Genomic DNA, 18,424 nt, shown 5'->3' with positions numbered 1-18,424 from the left:
GACATTATTTTGTCTTGATTCATATTTAAAGGAGGTTCCTACCAAAGGAAGGGTGCATTGTATGAGTCAAAAGTAGACTGTTTCAACATGTGAAAAGTGTGTGTGTGTGAGAGAGAGAGAGAGATCTTCATCATGGAATAAAGAAGATGGAGGAGGCTATTTGTGTTTCTTCAAGATGCAGTATTGACAACAGTATTTCTATTTTAATGTTTACTTTTCACTGAAGTATATGTGAGTGATTGCAGCAAAGTTTAGTACACAGTAAATAAAGCCCGTTCTGTGCTGACATACACCCTTTTCAACTTTGTCTAAATTGGTAAAATTGCCCAGGGTGTACGTAAACAGAGAATTTAGCCACTAGTGTGAAATGCTGTCACAGATGATAGTTAACTTACAGTGGATACTGCACAAGTCCCTACTCAGAACTACAGGTTTCAGGGTAGACATTCTGAGTAAGCATGGGATGGGGGAGGGGCAAAAGGAGGAATGTCAAGTTATGCTCCATCATGTGTTGTGGCAGCTCTTTGACAATGGCTTGGTGATTGCCCCTGATGCTAGAAGGACTGGAAGTTCTAGGTACATTTTCATTTTAAAACCTTTGTGATCTGTGTGGGGCACAGGGATGGAAACCACAAGAGTTATGTTTGTTAGGCTCCTATGGCCCCTTTTGGGCACCGCACGGAGTTGGGCAGCGTAACTCAGCACAGTGCAAAGTTTAACATCAGAGGTTTAACAAAAGGAGGCACTTTTTCCCCTGCAGGTAGAAAATGCCAAGAGCATAAACAGCCAAGCTTCAGTACCTGCAAAATAAGAGAAAGAGAGACAGAAAGAGAGAGAGAAATGGAACACACTGCCAAGACGCCACGCTATTAAGTAAAAGGGAATATCATTTCTGTATCAAGAGGCTTTGACCAGACACCAAAACTTCAGTGCTTTTGATGTGATTAGCGCCCTGCATATATTCTATTCTATTACTTACATTTGCTCTGGCAATTTATACATTTAATTTTAAAAATGGGCCAAAACTTTAGGGGAGTTCAGAATCAAAACCAGCATCTGGATCTGAATTTCCCAGAGGGGACTTATCTCTTTAAAGTGGTGAAACACCCACTCTCCCATCACACCACCTAGATTCAGCTCCTGATCTGAACAGGACTTTGGGGTATTTGAAATCAGCCCTTGGATGAGGGAGGCATTAAAAGAGTGCAAAGAACTATCCCCTACGTTTTGTGGCTCTAGGTCATGTCTGCTTATTTTTACCGATTTACATATTCTCAAACAAGAGGTAGTACATTAACCCCTTGTCTTCACACATGCTTCTGTGCAACTACATTTACATTGCACTGATACCATCATAACATACCAGGTAATTTCAACAGTCCAGGAGATAAACATCTGATGGATATCCAGGAGTTGGTACGTTGGACAGCACTAGTTAAGAACTGACACAAATTCCGCTCACTGCTTATGCCCAGTGGTTTGTTCCTCATTGCTGCTTCCTTCCTAAATTCACCCAGCATCACTAGCAAGGGAATTCTCCAACCTTCCCTGACTCGTCCTCTAGATGCCTTCTCTGCTTTGAAGTATTTGACACACAGTGAAACAACCGGCTCACAGGGTGCCTCACGTTTCAGAACAGTATGACATACAAGTAACTGAGGGGATGTCTACACTGCAGTTAGACACCCGCAGCTGGCCCATGCCAGCCAACTTGGGATCACGGGACTTGGGCTAAGGGGCTGTGTAATTGCGGTGGAGATGTTCGGGCTCAGCCCTACTTTGGGACCCTTCCACCTAGCAGGGTCTCAGAGTTTGGGCTCCAGCCCGAGCATCTACAGTATAATTAAACAGCTCCTTAGCCTGAGCTGGGCCAGCTGGGGGTTATTAATTGTAATGCAGACGTACCCAAAATCACAAGAATGAAAGCACATACCTAAAGCACCCACTTAGTGGGAGTCTAATAATTAGTTATCTATCTGCCTACTTCTACTGTTAATGAAAAAGTAAGGCCAGGTATTGTTCTTTCTCTGTTACCAGACCTCTATTCACTCCTCAGTTGCAACTGAATCACAAGCCAATAGAAAACAAACCAAGTCTTACAAATCAGGGGGTTTTTTTGTATTAACCCTGAAGTTTATAAACTTCTTTAGGGGTCTCACATCTCCAAATGTGCACATTGTTTAGTGCTCGTATGTGAAGATAACATGAGGCTTATTATAGAGTGTGATGTGTTTTATATAGAAACATATTGTTTGGAACATCAAGAAAATTTGTTACAAGAGATTGTATTGTCACCTAAGACTGTATTCCTTGAGAGACAAAATCCTTTCTGCAGTTATCTGAATTCTTCATCACATATTTCACTTACCTCATCTCACTGGTTTGATCATAACACAGGAACAGATTCTGACACCTGCTGCAGTTCTTTGTACCAGTCTGCTAGCACAAAGCCACTGTACAGATGGCAGACCAAGCTGCCTGAATAATCTTCCAGCATGAGTAAATCGCCAGGTGGAATATGCCTGGGGTAATGGCCTTTATGCTGTCTTCCCCCCAGTCTGTGGTGGAGGGGGTGTGGGTGGGAAAAAAAGGGTATGGCTAGAGTGTCCCCATGCCCTGGGAATCCTTGCCCTGCTGGAACAGCCCCTGAGATTTGGGCAGCCTGAGCAACTTAGAGCAGCCATGACCCTGCTCTAAATTGTGCCTTGGGATTTTTCTGTGAGGAACTGCAGAATTAGCTTCATGTCCATTACTCTGCAGCAAATACCAACTCTCCAACCAGATCCCCAGTAACAGTACTACAGTAATTATTGGTTTAAACAATAACCGAATGGGTTGTAGCAAACCAAATATAAAGAATAACTATCTGGGGTAAGCAGTGCAGTAAGAGCTGAGTTCAAATCCCAACTGGGTTAGAAATAAAAATGAGTTGGATGGTGTCAGGTGAGTTCCTGAGAGATGTTTGTCATATGTGCCAGCTACTGCACTGTTAATACTAACAATGAAAGGACTGGGACAGCAAGTGTTGCAGGTTAGGAGTGAGATGCTCTTCTAGAGCCAAGTGAAGAAGCTTGTACCTGCCTGCACTAGGCACAATGGTGATCACATTCCTGGACTATAATCCAACTGTTATATTAGTCCACCACCTTCCTGAGCACCACATTCACCCAGTAGATAGTAAATAAACAACACTAATAATGAACATACTATAATGATTTCTTCTTTAGTAGCTTTCACATGAGCATCTCAGAGCACTCAGAAGCAGTAACTGATTCAGCCTCAAAGCCAGCGCTCCTTTGTGCTAGGTCAGATTATACAGACTTCTGTCCCTCAAACTGCCTGCACCAGGGGAGGGTTCAAACACAGGGAATGTGTCCAGAACTGGTATGTATGCTTGCAAATGGAGTAAGGAGAACGGTGGATGGAGGTGTCCTCTTAAATAGGGGGAAGGAGAAGCTGTGCTGTGGGTCAGGCAGTGCTGCAATAAAGAGGGAGACATCTCAGTTCCTCAGGTTATCCCTACAGAACTCTCAGTCAGTGCACAGCAGGTTGTTCTCCACAAAACACGTCACTGGAACATAAGCCACAAGTATCACCGCGACATTTCAACTCATCTCTGATGGGCTGGGATCCTCATAATCCAAGGCCCCCTCAGCTGAAGGTTTGGCAGCATTGCCTAAACTATCTCTGTACACCTCTAGTACACAGCCACCTTTGTGGTGAGGCACAGCAGCTGTTCAATAGTGCATAAAACTACACAACAGGATAGGGCAGAAAGTGAAAGATGCCCAACAACTTGAATTCCCAGGGGGAATTTAGACAGGCAGAACCTAATTACCTATGTTGGAAAGTAGGTGGGACCCCCAAGTGGTCAGGACCTCCATTTTACATTTCAATCATCTGCATTCATACCATGCCCATCTATGGTGCTGTATATATCACAACATTCAAACAGTAGAACCAGAGAAAGGCTGGCAATGCTATTCATTTCATGTGCATCTTCCCAAAGTCACTGGGAGAAAACGTGAATTCAAGGACATGAATAAGTCTTTTGTGCCCTTAACAGTTCTTCTTACCCTGCCAGCTCTGCTTATATATCAACCAGTTTTGCTGAAACCATCTTCCCTCCATAACATTCATGCACATTTGAGCTTCTCCTTTCTTGGGTAAAGGGAGTTTACAGTAAAATATAATGGTTCTCTGAACATATGTATCATTATCAATAAAAAAATAATACAACACATACTCCTCTGGCAGGTTCCCATAAATATCTTCCATAAAAGTTCATTTTTCCACATGAACAAATTGTGAGTATGTGGGTTTTTTTTTCCTCTGAATCTTGATACGGAACTTACAATTCTTGGCACTAGCCCGTACAGTTAAAATGACATCAGCTTGACTTTCTATACGGAAATTTTATAGTTGCTGCCTAACCACATTTCTTTGTCCTGAGAATATTCACTCTCCTCTTGGCTGCCTCTTTAATATGGCTTACTGTTCATGGGTATCACTGAAAGCTGTGCATGCGTATTCACTATAGTTCCCTGTGTTCCATACCACAAAGCGAGCGGTGGTATGGAGCGACAAAAGCTGCATTTCTCTCTCCAAGACAATGAGGCACTGTCAGTTTTAAAGATGTGTGTGGCTTTGCCAACCCAGTGTCTTTATAGTGGCATTGCATAGTCTGTGGCATGAGAACCCTGACTTTGCTATCCCTGTTTCTCCCTAGGACCAGCGGAGTTCAGGACATACTGTGGGAGGTGATGCATGTTGGGGATAGCAGGGGCAGGTGGCGGCCACTTATTGTATGAATACAGCCCACAGGCTGAAGCTATGTAAAAAACCACTCTAGCAGCTATCAAACAGAGAAAATGGATGAACTGGAAGAGAGGGGGCAGTGGGCAAGTTAACGCCTCAAAATGTGAATGGGCTGGAGGATTCAGAGTGCCACCTGTAACAGCATTTGTTTGGTGTTGTGTGCAGTTAGGCAGAACACAAAGAGCCCGGGAATGGGGCAAGCTAGTGAGTGGCAACATGAAAACAAATTGAACAAGCAATTATCTCAGTAATGGACATTGCCAGTATTTTCAGATGATGTGACCGCAAATTTCCAAGAATGAAGACCCTAAGGACTGATTTCATGCCCAGGATCTGTGATGATCTAAACTGTGGAGGAGAAGCAGGGCAGGTACAACTGTACAGTTCAAACCTCTGAATACAGTTCAACCTCTATTTGGAGCACTATGTTTCATGCCTGCATTTCAGAATCAAATAGGGTTTCAAGAAAGAGGTGATCTTTTACTACACTGTGTCTTGGAAAGCAACACAGCTAATATAAAGGCACTTAATTATCTGGCAACACTGCATCAAAAATACTCCAGAATAATAGTTCTGTTGTTATTTAATAGCACTACCCTATACACTGTAAACATATCCAGTGTGATCCTAGAATGCACAGCTTTAGCCTTTTGCATGGAGATTACACTGGTCAGACAACCCTGGGAGTGACTGCACTTAACATTCAACAAAACAGATCAGGTTCTAGTTTAGCATTAGGCTGACTCGAACAGAATAAAATCCAGTTTTGTTACTGCACCAAACCCTGTTTTATCTATTCCCTAAACACTCAGCCTCTTTTCCATGTGACAGAGAATCCGTGCTGCTCTCCTCTCTCAGTGTAAGCTTATCGTTTCATCATTTCACTCCTGTTGTATTGAAATAGCCACAAGACCAGATTAACAGTTAAAGATTGTGAAGCCATTTGCCAAATGCTTCTTGCTCTATTAGTAGCCACATTTTTGCAGTTTTCACACACATAGACACACATAGATATAGATACACAGATTGCAGGAAATTTTTACCTTGCATGCAAACAGGAGAGATCCTGGTTTCCTCTCATGGATCAGAAGTAGGATAAAAAAAACCCATCAAAACCCTAACAGACTCATCTGCTGAGAGTTCTCTAAATCCCAAGTCTGCTTCAGCCAGCGGCTCTAAGTTTGTGCTCTGAATAGAGGCTGTGTTATTTTAACCACAGGATTTCTGGTCATGGGGGAGGAGAGATGGATTAGGTACGTTTGCAATCTAATGCTTCACGTTTACCTCAAGTGAAATTAACTACTCTAAGCCTGATGTAAATAAGAACTTCTGAGATATAAATTTCAAGAGCCCTCAAACCAATTATGACTAAACTAACATGTTAAATAACTGTGGAAAATTCCAGAGGAATAAGATAACATACTTTTGTGTTCTTTCCTAAATAAAAGGCATGTGTGGAATGCTAGATACTGACACAAGTGAGACACAACAGATGAACTCTACAGACTAACCTATACAAGGTACAGTACCTTATACAGTAATGTTCCCAACACCTGTTAGGATGTGTTTCATCAGACATCAGAGCAATTTGATTGATCATGGTCCATGCCAATTACATAGTTAGATGTAATATTTCAGTAAGGCAAACAGCATCTTTTTAGAATAAAAAGCAACATTTGTAAAGGGGCCCCCCAGGCTCTCCAGTTTTGTAGGTGCATAGGTGTCAGCAGGAGCAAGGAGATAATGAGAGCTCTTGAAACTCTCATTTGCACTCACAGACAGCTGTAATCACAATTAAATGCAGGAAAAAACTTGTGCCCACAAAACTTTTTAAAAAATCAAGCTGAAAATCTCTATTCATTGCCTGGTTTCTCATAACAGACACAGTGGTAAAGTATCATGGTTTGGCATGGGCTAAGTGACAGACTTCAGTGCTCACCTCAAAAGCAATGATTTACAAAAATTGCAGCCAATAGGCCTCCTTTCTGAGCCGAAAGTCATTTTTGTAAATAAAACATGCCCTTGAATTTTGAACTTAACAGAGGCAAATCATTCGCATGGGAAAAAAACAGTGAAAACAAGAATACACTCCAATCTGCCCTTGACAACAAAAACACCATGAATGGAAATTTGGCTCCATTTTGAGTAAACTTGAGATCTACAAATAATATCATCTTCCATTTACATAATGCTTTTCATCCCAAAGCATTCCTAAGTGCTTTACAAGCATAATTGACTCATTTGTAAACTATCAGCAGATATCATTTCACTCACCACTAAAATATAGCTGCTACTGGGGTGAAATGCAGAAGCTGTTTAATAGAGCACAGGAACACTACCCCAAAGTTTAGGGTAGGAAGCGGGGAATAGCATAGCCAGCTGAAACTACAGTAGGGTTAAGCAAGCAGCAAGTACTGTAATTACCTGAGTTGGAATTTGGCCAATATATCAAGATCAATACCCTAACTCTTGTGAAAATGAAATGAGGGGTGTGGGGTCAAAACTTCAGCTGGTGTAAATTGGCAGAGCTGCACTGGCTTCATTGGAATTTATGCTGATTTACGATGGCTGAGGATCAAGCCCAAGTGCCTCCCTAATGACCCCCGGCGGTCAAGAGCTGTTTTACATTTCATCCAAATGAGCTGTCTAGTGACAAAATGCTTCCTAATAACATGCTGGGGCATTTGTTCCATAAACATAGGAAGTGCCACCTTCTGACTCACCAACTCTACTTCCTGCACCAAGCACTCTGTATGTTCCTTGGAAGCCTCTCTTCTTATGATTGAGCCAGCCTCACGCAATTTAGCTAATTTTTTCTGGCTACACCAATTTTGCATTTGGAACCGAAGAGGCTATTGGAACCCTAAGCATTTGACGTGTGAACTAGGCAAAGTCATACATCTAAACAAGAAAATAAAATGATCAGAAGCCCCAAATTTATGTAGGATTTTGTGATACTGCTATTATGGCCCATCCTACTCTCTCCATTTTCTCCCAGTGAGTCTCCACATAATCTATCCCTTTCCTAATCCAGACACCTCTTTATTATTACCACAGTCACAGGAAAACCCATGTCATTGACAATTTCTGGAACAGTGTGGGCTTGATTGTTCCTGATCTCTGTGTAGGGCCTCAAAAGGGGAGAGGGTGCAAGGAGCTTTCTCATTCCTATATCCACTGCACAGAGGACAGGTACAGCTGCAGCCAGTCCCTATAATCTCCTCAGCCCAAGGTCTCTCCCTGCTAGCGTCCCCATGAGCACTAGTCACTCAAAAGTCAGTAGGATAGAAGTGGAACTAAAGGTCCATTGACTACACGCCAGCTATTGGAGATGTCTGGGAGTGTGAGCCTCACCCTCCGAAAGTGGGGAGGGCACTACAGACTCATCCCCTGCATTCTGTGATTCTCAGAGGCACGTTTTGACTTATGACACTGTTTGAAAGTTCCACCTGGCTGGTGCAGTTCTGCATAATCTAAACGTGTACCTGTGCCTTAATGGCCTGAATCTGCAACTAGGACACATGCCTTGATAATGAGGTTATTAATTTTTCCCTCTTGGGTTGTATAGGCTATAAATGGTCACTCATCTGGCACTGTGCTGCTATTATAGTACAGACCTGAAAGCTGCATGCTGCTTCCATAGCAAAGTGCCCTTTACATACTTTCATAGGGCTATTCCCCTCCCATCCAACCCTAACATTACAGATCGTGGCTATTTTATGAGCTTAAACAGCAACAAATTAGTGTCCAAATGTGAGACAAACATTCCTCTCAGAACATTCATTATGTTGCTTTGAAACAAATGGGCTGTTAGCAGCTCTAAAGAGAGCCTTTGGGAGCCTGCATCCTGGTCACTTAGATCACCCAGGGCGTGGTTAGAGTAGGCATGGGTTTGGAAGGTGAGAAGGGATCACTTGTACCTGTAGAGAACCTGATGGGCTAATGAGGTAATTAGGTCACCAGATGAATAGCTGGGAGAAGAAGGCAAACAGGATAAAAGGATTCAGAGTAACAGTCGTGTTAGTCTGTATTCGCAAAAAGAAAAGGAGTACTTGTGGCACCTTAGGGTATGTCTACACTACGGAATAAGGTCGAATTTATAGAAGTCGGTTTTTTAGAAATCGGTTTTATAAATTCGAGTGTGTGTGTCCCCACAGTAAATGCTCTAAGTGCATTAAGTGCATTAACTCGGCGGAGCGCTTCCACAGTACCGAGGCAAGCGTCGACTTCCGGAGCGTTGCACTGTGGGTAGCTATCCCACAGTTCCCGCAGTCTCCGCTGCCCATTGGAATTCTGGGTTGAGATCCCAATGCCTGATGGGGCTAAAACATTGTCGCGGGTGGTTCTGGGTACATATCGTCAGCCTCCCGTTCCCTCCCTCCCCCCGTGAAAGCAAGGGCAGACAATCATTTCGCGCCTTTTTTCCTGAGTTACCTGTGCAGACGCCATACCATGGCAAGCATGGAGCCCGCTCAGGTAACCGTCACCCTATGTCTCCTGGGTGCTGGCAGACGCGGTACGGCATTGCTACACAGTAGCAGCAACCCCTTGCCTTGTGGCAGCAGACGGTACAGTACGACTGGTAGCCGTCATCGTCATGTCTGAGGTGCTCCTGGTCGCCTCTGTGAGGTCGATCAGGAGCGCCTGGGCAGACATGGGCACAGGGACTAAATTTGGAGTGACTTGACCAGGTCATTCTCTTTAGTCCTGCAGTCAGTCCTATTGAACCGTCTTATGGTGAGCGGGCAGGCGATACGGACTGCTAGCAGTCGTGCTGTACCATCTTCTGCCGAGCAGTCATGAGATGTGGATGGCATGCAGTCCGTCTGCTGCCAGCCAAAGATGTAAAAGATAGATGGAGTGGGTCAAAACAAGAAATAGACCAGATTTGTTTTGTACTCATTTGCTTCCCCCCCCTCCCCTGTCTAGGGGACTCATTCTTCTAGATCACACTGCAGTCAAGGTGCAGCGAGGTAAATCTAGCCATGTATCAATCAGAGGCCAGGCTAACCTTCTTGCTCCAATAAGGACAATAACTTAGGTGCACCATTTCTTATTGGAACCCTCTGTGAAGTCCTGCCTGAAATACTCCTTGATGTAAAGCCACCCCCTTTGTTGATTTTAGCTCCCTGAAGCCAACCCTGTAAGCGCCCCTCCCAGCGTCAGAGCAATGGCAAACAATCGGGCATCTGAGAGTGCTGTCCAGAGCAGTCACAATGGAGCGCTCTGATGGGGCTAAAACATTGTCGCGGGTGGTTCTGGGTACGTGTCGTCAGGCCCCCGTTCCCTCCCTCCCTCCGTGAAAGCAAGGGCAGACAATCATTTCGCGCCTTTTTTCCTGAGTTACCTGTGCAGACGCCATACCACAGCAAGCATGGAGCCCGCTCAGGTAACCGTCACCCTATGTCTCCTGGGTGCTGGCAGACGCGGTACGGCTTTGCTGCACAGTAGCAGCAACCCCTTGCCTTCTGGCAGCAGACGGTGCAATACGACTGGTAGTCGTCCTCATCGTGTCCGAGGTGCTCCTGGCCGCGTCGGCTGGGAGCGCCTGGGCAGACATGGGCGCAGGGACTAAATTTGGAGTGACTTGACCAGGTCATTCTCTTTAGTCCTGCAGTCAGTCCTATTGAACCATCTTATGGTGAGCAGGCAGGCGATACGGACTGCTAGCAGTCGTACTGTACCATCTTCTGCCAGGCAGGCAAGAGATGAGGATTGCTAGCAGTCGTATTGCACCATCTTCTGCCAGGCAGGCAAGAGATGGGGATGGCTAGCAGGCGTACTGTACCATCTTCTGCCAAGCAGCCATGAGATGTGGATGGCATGCAGTCCTTCTGCACCGTCTGCTGCCAGCCAAAGATGTAAAAGATAGATGGAGTGGGTCAAAACAAGAAATAGACCAGATTTGTTTTGTACTCATTTGCCTCCTCCCCTGTCTAGGGGACTCATTCCTCTAGGTCACACTGCAGTCACTCACAGAGAAGGTGCAGCGAGGTAAATCTAGCCATGTATCAATCAGAGGCCAGGCTAACCTCCTTGTTCCAATAACAACGATAACTTAGGTGCACCATTTCTTATTGGAACCCTCCGTGCAGTCCTGCCTGAAATACTCCTTGATGTACAGGCACCCCCTTTGTTGATTTTAGCTCCCTGAAGCCAACCCTGTAAGCCGTGTCGTCAGTCGCCCCTCCCTCCGTCAGAGCAACGGCAGACAATCGTTCCGCGCCTTTTTTCTGTGCGGACGCCATACCACGGCAAGCATGGAGCCCGCTCAGCTCACTTTGGCAATTAGGAGCACATTAACCACCACACGCATTATTCAGCAGTATATGCAGCACCAGAACCTGGCAACGCGATACCGGGCGAGGAGGCGACGTCAGCGCGGTCCCGTGAGTGATCAGGACATGGACACAGATTTCTCTGAAAGCATGGGCCCTGCCAATGCATGCATCATGGTGCTAATGGGGCAGGTTCATGCTGTGGAACGCCGATTCTGGGCTCGGGAAACAAGCACAGACTGGTGGGACCGCATAGTGTTGCAGGTCTGGGACGATTCCCAGTGGCTACGAAACTTTCGCATGCGTAAGGGCACTTTCATGGAACTTTGTGACTTGCTTTCCCCTGTCCTGAAGCGCATGAATACCAAGATGAGAGCAGCCCTCACAGTTGAGAAGCGAGTGGCGATAGCCCTGTGGAAGCTTGCAACGCCAGACAGCTACCGGTCAGTTGGGAATCAATTTGGAGTGGGCAAATCTACTGTGGGGGCTGCTGTGATGCAAGTAGCCCACGCAATCAAAGATCTGCTGATATCAAGGGTAGTGACCCTGGGAAATGTGCAGGTCATAGTGGATGGCTTTGCTGCAATGGGATTCCCTAACTGTGGTGGGGCTATAGATGGAACCCATATCCCTATCTTGGCACCGGAGCACCAAGCCGCCGAGTACATAAACCGCAAGGGGTACTTTTCAATAGTGCTGCAAGCTCTGGTGGATCACAAGGGACGTTTCACCAACATCAACGTGGGATGGCCGGGAAAGGTACATGATGCTCGCATCTTCAGGAACTCTGGTCTGTTTCAAAAGCTGCAGGAAGGGACTTTATTCCCAGACCAGAAAATAACTGTTGGGGATGTTGAAATGCCTATATGTATCCTTGGGGACCCAGCCTACCCCTTAATGCCATGGCTCATGAAGCCGTACACAGGCAGCCTGGACAGTGGTCAGGAGCTGTTCAACTACAGGCTGAGCAAGTGCAGAATGGTGGTAGAATGTGCATTTGGACGTTTAAAGGCGCGCTGGCGCAGTTTATTGACTCGCTTAGACCTCAGCGAAACCAATATTCCCACTGTTATTACTGCTTGCTGTGTGCTCCACAATATCTGTGAGAGTAAGGGGGAGACGTTTATGGCGGGGTGGGAGGTTGAGGCAAATCGCCTGGCTGCTGGTTACGCGCAGCCAGACACCAGGGCGGTTAGAAGAGCACAGGAGGGCGCGGTACGCATCAGAGAAGCTTTGAAAAACAGTTTCATGACTGGCCAGGCTACGGTGTAAAAGTTCTGTTTGTTTCTCCTTGATGAACCCCCCCGCCCCTTGGTTCACTCTACTTCCCTGTAAGCTAACCACCCTCCCCTCCTCCCTTTAATCATTGCTTGCAGAGCCAATAAAGTCATTGCTGCTTCACAGTCATGCATTCGTTATTCATTCATCACACAAATAGGGGGATGACTACCAAGGTATCCCAGGAGGGGTGGTGGAGGAGGGAAGGAAAATGCCACACAGCACTTTAAGCACAGCACTTTAAAAGTTTACAACTTTAAAATTTATTGAATGACAGCCTTCTTTTTTTTGGGCAATCCTCTGTGGGGGAGTGGCTGGTTGGCCGGAGGCCTCCCCACCGTGTTCTTGGGCGTCTGGGTGTGGAGGCTATGGAACTTGGGGAGGAGGGCGGTTGGTTACAGAGGGGCTGCAGTGGCAGTCTGTGCTCCAGCTGCCTTTGCTGCAGCTCAACCATACACTGGAGCATACTGGTTTGGTCCTGCAGCAGCCTCAGCATTGAATCCTGCCTCCTCTCATCACGCTGCCGCCACCTTTGAGCTTCAGCCCTGTCTTCAGCCCGCCACTTACTCTCTTCAGCCCGCCACTTACTCTCTTCAGCCCTCCACCTCTCCTCCCGGTCATTTTGTGCTTTCCTGCACTCTGACATTATTTGCCTCCACGCATTCGTCTGTGCTCTGTCAGTGTGGGAGGACAGCATGAGCTCGGAGAACATTTCATCGCGAGTGCGTTTTTTTTTCTTTCTAAGCTTCACTAGCCTCTGGGAAGGAGAAGATCCTGTGATCATTGAAACACATGCAGCTGGTGGAGAAAAAAAAAGGGACAGCGGTATTTAAAAAGACACATTTTATAAAACAGTGGCTACACTCTTTCAGGGTAAACCTTGAAAGTTAACATTACATACATAGCACATGTGCTTTCGTTACAAGGTCGCATTTTGCCTCCTCCCACCGCGTGAACGGATTTTGGTTGAATGCCAGCAAACATACACTGCAATGCTTTGTTCTACAGTGATTCCCCAGTACGTGTTGCTGGCCTGGAGTGGTAAAGTGTCCTACCATGAAGGACGAAATAAGGCTGCCCTCCCCAGAAACCTTTTGCAAAGGCAGAACCGCAAATGCCAGGGCAAAGTAATCCTTTCACATGCTTGCTTTTAAACCATGTATAGCATTTTAAAAGGTACACTCACCAGAGGTCCCTTCTCCGCCTGCTGAGTCCAGGAGGCAGCCTTGGGTGGGTTCGGGGGGTACTGGCTCCAGGTCTAGGGTGAGAAACAGTTCCTGGCTGTCGGGAAAACCGGTTTCTCCGCTTGCTTGCTGTGAGCTATCTACAACCTCCTCCTCATCATCTTCTTCGTCCCCAAAACCTACTTCTGTATTGCCTCCATCTCCATTGAAGGAGTCAAACAACACGGCTGGGGTAGTGGTGGCTGAACCCCCTAAAATGGCATGCAGCTCATCATAGAAGCGGCATGTTTGGGGCTCTGACCCAGAGCGGCCGTTCGCCTCTCTGGTTTTCTGGTAGGCTTGCCTCAGCTCCTTCAGTTTCACGCGGCACTGCTTCGGGTCCCTGTTATGGCCTCTGTCCTTCATGCCCTGGGAGATTTTCAGAAAGGTTTTGGCATTTCGAAAACTGGAACGGAGTTCTGATAGCACGGATTCCTCTCCCCAAACAGCGATCAGATCCCGTACCTCCCGTTCAGTCCATGCTGGAGCTCTTTTGCGATTCTGGGACTCCATCATGGTCACCTCTGCTGATGAGCTCTGCATGGTCACCTGCAGCTTGCCACGCTGGCCAAACAGGAAATGAGATTCAAAAGTTCGCGGTTCTTTTCCTGTCTACCTGGCCAGTGCATCTGAGTTGAGAGCGCTGTCCAGAGCGGTCAGAATGGAGCACTCTGGGATAGCTCCCGGAGGCCAATACCATCGAATTGTGTCCACAGTACCCCAAATTCGAGCCGGCAAGGTCGATTTAAGCGCTAATCCACTTGTCAGGGGTGGAGTAAGGAAATCGATTTTAAGAGCCCTTTAAGTCGAAATAAAGGGCTTCATTGTGTGGACGGGTGCAGGTTTAAATCGATTTAACGCTGCTAAATTCGATCTAAAGTCCTAGTGTAGACCAGGGCTTAGAGACTAACCAATTTATTTGAGCATAAGCTTTCATGAGCTACAGCTCACTTCATCGGATGCATACTGTGGAAAATACAGAAGATGTTTTTATACACACAAACCATGAAAAAATGGGTGTTTATCACTACAAAAGGTTTTCTCTCCCCCAACCCCACTCATTACCAGGACCTCCAGTTCTCCCTGCTTGTTTCCAAGGCTTTGTGCATTCGTATATCAGCACTTGAGATAACCTGCTGATCGCCCCTCATTCTCAGTATGAGGCAGGAGCCCTCCCCTCACAGACGTTCCTGCCTGTGCTTCCTCCCGGTATCCCGCTTTCCCACTTACCTCAGGGCTTTGGTCTCCTTCCCCCGGTGAACCTAGTTTAAAGCCCTCCTCACTAGGATAGCCAGCCTGCTCGCAAAGGTGCTCTTCCCTCTCTTCGTAAGATGGAGCCCGTCTCTGCCCAGCACTCCTCCTTCACGGAACACCATCCCATGGTCAAAGAATCCAAAGCCTTCTCTCCGACACCACCTGTGTAGCCATTCGTTGACTTCCACGATTCGACGGTCCCTACCCAGGCCTTTTCCTTCCACGGGGAGGATGGACGAGAACACCACTTGCGCCTCAAACTCCTTTATCCTTCTTCCCAGAGCAACCAGATCTGGGTTCACTTGTGACCCTCCACAACCCAGAACAACCCAGACCCCCCCCATCCAAAGATGCAGAGTAATTCTGTCTGATTCATGCTATCCAGCAGTTCCTATCAGGTTATAGGAAGGTTTGGAGAATCTCTCTGGGGCAGAGAAAGCGGGCAACTGGCACAGAGAAAGTCCTGCAGGAAAGTCCTAGGAATAGCCAGGCTTGAGGAGAATGTTCAGACCTGAGGGCTTGTCTATGCTTAAAGTGCTGCAGTGGCGCATCTGCACTGCTGTAGCACTCAGTGAAGACGCTCCCTATGCAGATGGGAGAGCTCCTCCTGTCGGTGTAGGTACTCCACCTCCCCGAGGTGCTAGCTATGTTGATGGGAGTAGCCCGATGGGACATAGTGCTGTTTGCATCGGAGGTTAGGTCGGTACAACTACATCTCTCAGGGGGGTGGATTTTCCAAGCACTAGGAAAACATAGACACCAAACAGGCTTCATGCTTTCCACACCCCCTGAGTAACATAGTTAAACCGACATAAATGTGTAGGGTAGCCCAGGGCTGAGGTTTATGTTTTGTTCTGTAACTGGAATTACCAAGAAGGAAAAGGGGTACATTTGGCCTGTCTATGGTGTGTAAAGACTGTTCAAAGCAAGGTGGGAATTTTGCTTGCTTAGCTGGCTCTTTTGGCAAAATAAAGCAGTTTAGAGAACCTGATAGGGAAAATATATGACTTTCCCCAGAATGCCTTAGAGTATGTCTTTACTGCAGGGTTATTTCAGGCTCTTACTCTGGTGTTGACTGGAACTGGGAGAATACCTGATTTTTCAGTTCAGTGGCAGTTCTGAAAAATTGCAACGACAACAACAAAAAAATTCATTTGGGTCAAACCAAATCTGAATATTTGGTTAATCCAAAAAAGGGAGCATTTGAACCTGGATCTCCTGCTCCCCAGGTGAGTTCCATAACCAATAAAGGTTATAAGAGGGTAGTTGCTGCTTCTCCTCCTCCAGCCAATTTTGTGAGTAGCAAAAATATTCATGTCAAATTTATGAATAGTTTCAGGTAAACTGAAAATGCATTTTTCATCAAACTATTTGTCTGAAAAATGTTGCCCAGCTCTAGTGTTGCCCCAATTCCCATTCCTGTCCACACACAAAACCTCTCGCTTGAATTTGGTGGTGCTGTCAACCCAAGCTAGTGGGCCTAGCTGGTGGTATAGGCTAGAGCGCAGGTGCTGCTTTCACTCAGGCCGGTAACCCACTCACTTTGTAGTGAGGATGCAGGCTAAATTACTCAAGTACCGATAGTCCTCCACTGCTTTCCCACAATTCCCCCTGTGTGCGTAGAAGGACAGACAAATTCTTCCACAATTCATTGGGAAAGGATCATAGAGTGGCTCAGCCACACAAGCATCAGAGGGGTAGCTGTGTTAGTCTGGATCTGTAAAAGCGGCAGAGAGTCCTGTGGCACCTTATAGACTAACAGATGTATTGGAGCAAAAGCTTTCGTGGGTGAATACCCACTTCGTCGGATGCATGTAGTGCAAATATCCAGAGGCAGGTATAAATATGCAAGCAATAATCAGGCTAGGGATAACGAGGTTAGTTCAGTCAGGGAGGATGAGGCCCTCTTCTAGCAGTTGAGGTGTGAACACCAAGGGAGGAGAAACTGCTTTTGTAGTTGGCGAGCCATTCACTGCTTTTGTAGTTGGCTAGCCATTCACAGTCTTTGTTTAATGCTGAGCTGATGGTGTCAAATTTGCAAATGAACTGAAGCTCAGCAGTTTCTCTTTGAAGTCTGGTCCTGAAGTTTTTTTTGCTGCAGGATGGCTACCTTTAAATCTGCTATTGTGTGTCCAGGGAGGTTGAAGTGTTCTCCTACAGGTTTTTGTATATTGCCATTCCTAATATCTGATTTGTGTCCATTTATCCTTTTACGTAGGGACTGTCCAGTTTGGCCGATGTACATAGCAGAGTGGCATTGCTGGCACATGATGGTGTATATTACATTGGTGGATGTGCAGGTGAATGAACTGGTGATGGTGTGGCTGATCTGGTTAGATCCTGTGATGGTGTCACTGGTGTAGATATGTGGGCAAAGTTGGCATCGAGGTTTGTTGCATGGATTGGTTCCTGAGTTAGAGTTACTATGGCACAGTGTGTAGTTGCTGGTGAGAATGTGCTTCAGGTTGGCAGGTTGTCTGCGGGCGAGGACTGGCCTGCCTCCCAAGACCTGTGAAAGTGTGGGATCGTTGTCCAGGATGGGTTGTAGATCACTGACGATGCGTTGGAGAGGTTTTAGCTGAGGACTGTATGTGATGGCCAGTGGAGTTCTGTTGGTTTCTTTCTTGGGCTTGTCTTGCAGCAGGAGGCTTCTGGGTACACGTCTGGCTCTGTTGATCTGTTTCCTTATTTCCTCGTGTGGGTATCGTAGTTTTGAGAATGCTTGGTGAAGATCTTGTAGGTGTTGGTCTCTGTCTGAGGGGTTGGAGCAAATGCAGTTGTACCTCAGCGCTTGGCTGTAGACAATGGATCGTGTGGTGTGTCCGAGATGGAAGCTGGAGGCATGAAGGTAGGCATAGCGGTCAGTGGGTTTTCGGTATAGGGTGGTGTTAAAGTGACCGTCACTTATTTGCACCGTGGTGTCTAGGAAGTGGACCTCTCGCGTAGATTGGCCCAGGCTGAGGTTGATGGTGGGGTGGAAGCTGTTGAAATCATGGTGGAATTCTTCCAGGGTTTCCTTCCCATGGGTCCAGATGATGAAGATGTCATCAATGTAATATAGGTAGAGAAGGGGCGTGAATGGACAAGAGCTGAGAAAGCGTTGTTCCAGGTCAGTCATAAAAATGTTGGCATATTGTGGGGCCATGTGGGTGCCCATAGTGGTGCCACGGGTCTGGAGGTATATATTGTCACCAAATTTGAAATAATTGTGCGTGAGGATAAAGTTACAGAGCTCAGCAACCAGTTGTGCTGTGGCATCATCAGGGATACTGTTCCTGACAGCTTGTATTCCATCTGTGTGTGGGATGTTTGTGTAGAGAGCCTCTACATCGACGTTGGCTAGGATGGTGTTTTCTGGAAGATCACCAATGCATTGTAGTTTTCTCAGGAAATCAGTGGTGTCACGAAGATAGCTGGTGCTAGTGGCATAGGGCCTGAGTAGAGAGTCCACATACCCAGACAGTCCTTCAGTGAGAGTGCCAATGCCCGAGATGATGGGGCATTCAGGGTTCCCGGGTTTACGGATCTTGGGTAGTAGATAGAATAACCCCGGTCGGGGCTCTAAGGGTATGT

General features: G+C 46.5%; 1 protein-coding gene across 2 annotated transcripts in view; it reads right to left on the bottom strand.

The window, feature by feature from the left end:
• Window positions 1-6,074, bottom strand: part of JCAD (junctional cadherin 5 associated) — a 96,741-nt gene extending 90,667 nt beyond the window's left edge. The window contains exon 1 of one of the 2 annotated variants that reach the window (XM_075125956.1): window positions 5,862-6,074. In XM_075125956.1, coding sequence (XP_074982057.1) covers window positions 5,862-5,868 — 7 coding nt within the window. In that variant the 5' untranslated portion in view covers window positions 5,869-6,074. The remainder of the gene's footprint in view (window positions 1-5,861) is intronic. The other variant, XM_048837765.2, reaches the window with a different exon arrangement.
• Window positions 6,075-18,424: the final 12,350 nt, after the last annotated feature.

The sequence above is a fragment of the Caretta caretta genome, chromosome 2 (assembly GCF_965140235.1).
Source record: "Caretta caretta isolate rCarCar2 chromosome 2, rCarCar1.hap1, whole genome shotgun sequence".
NCBI classification, from domain to species: domain Eukaryota; kingdom Metazoa; phylum Chordata; order Testudines; family Cheloniidae; genus Caretta; species Caretta caretta.
This window is presented reverse-complemented; position numbering and strand designations above follow the sequence as displayed.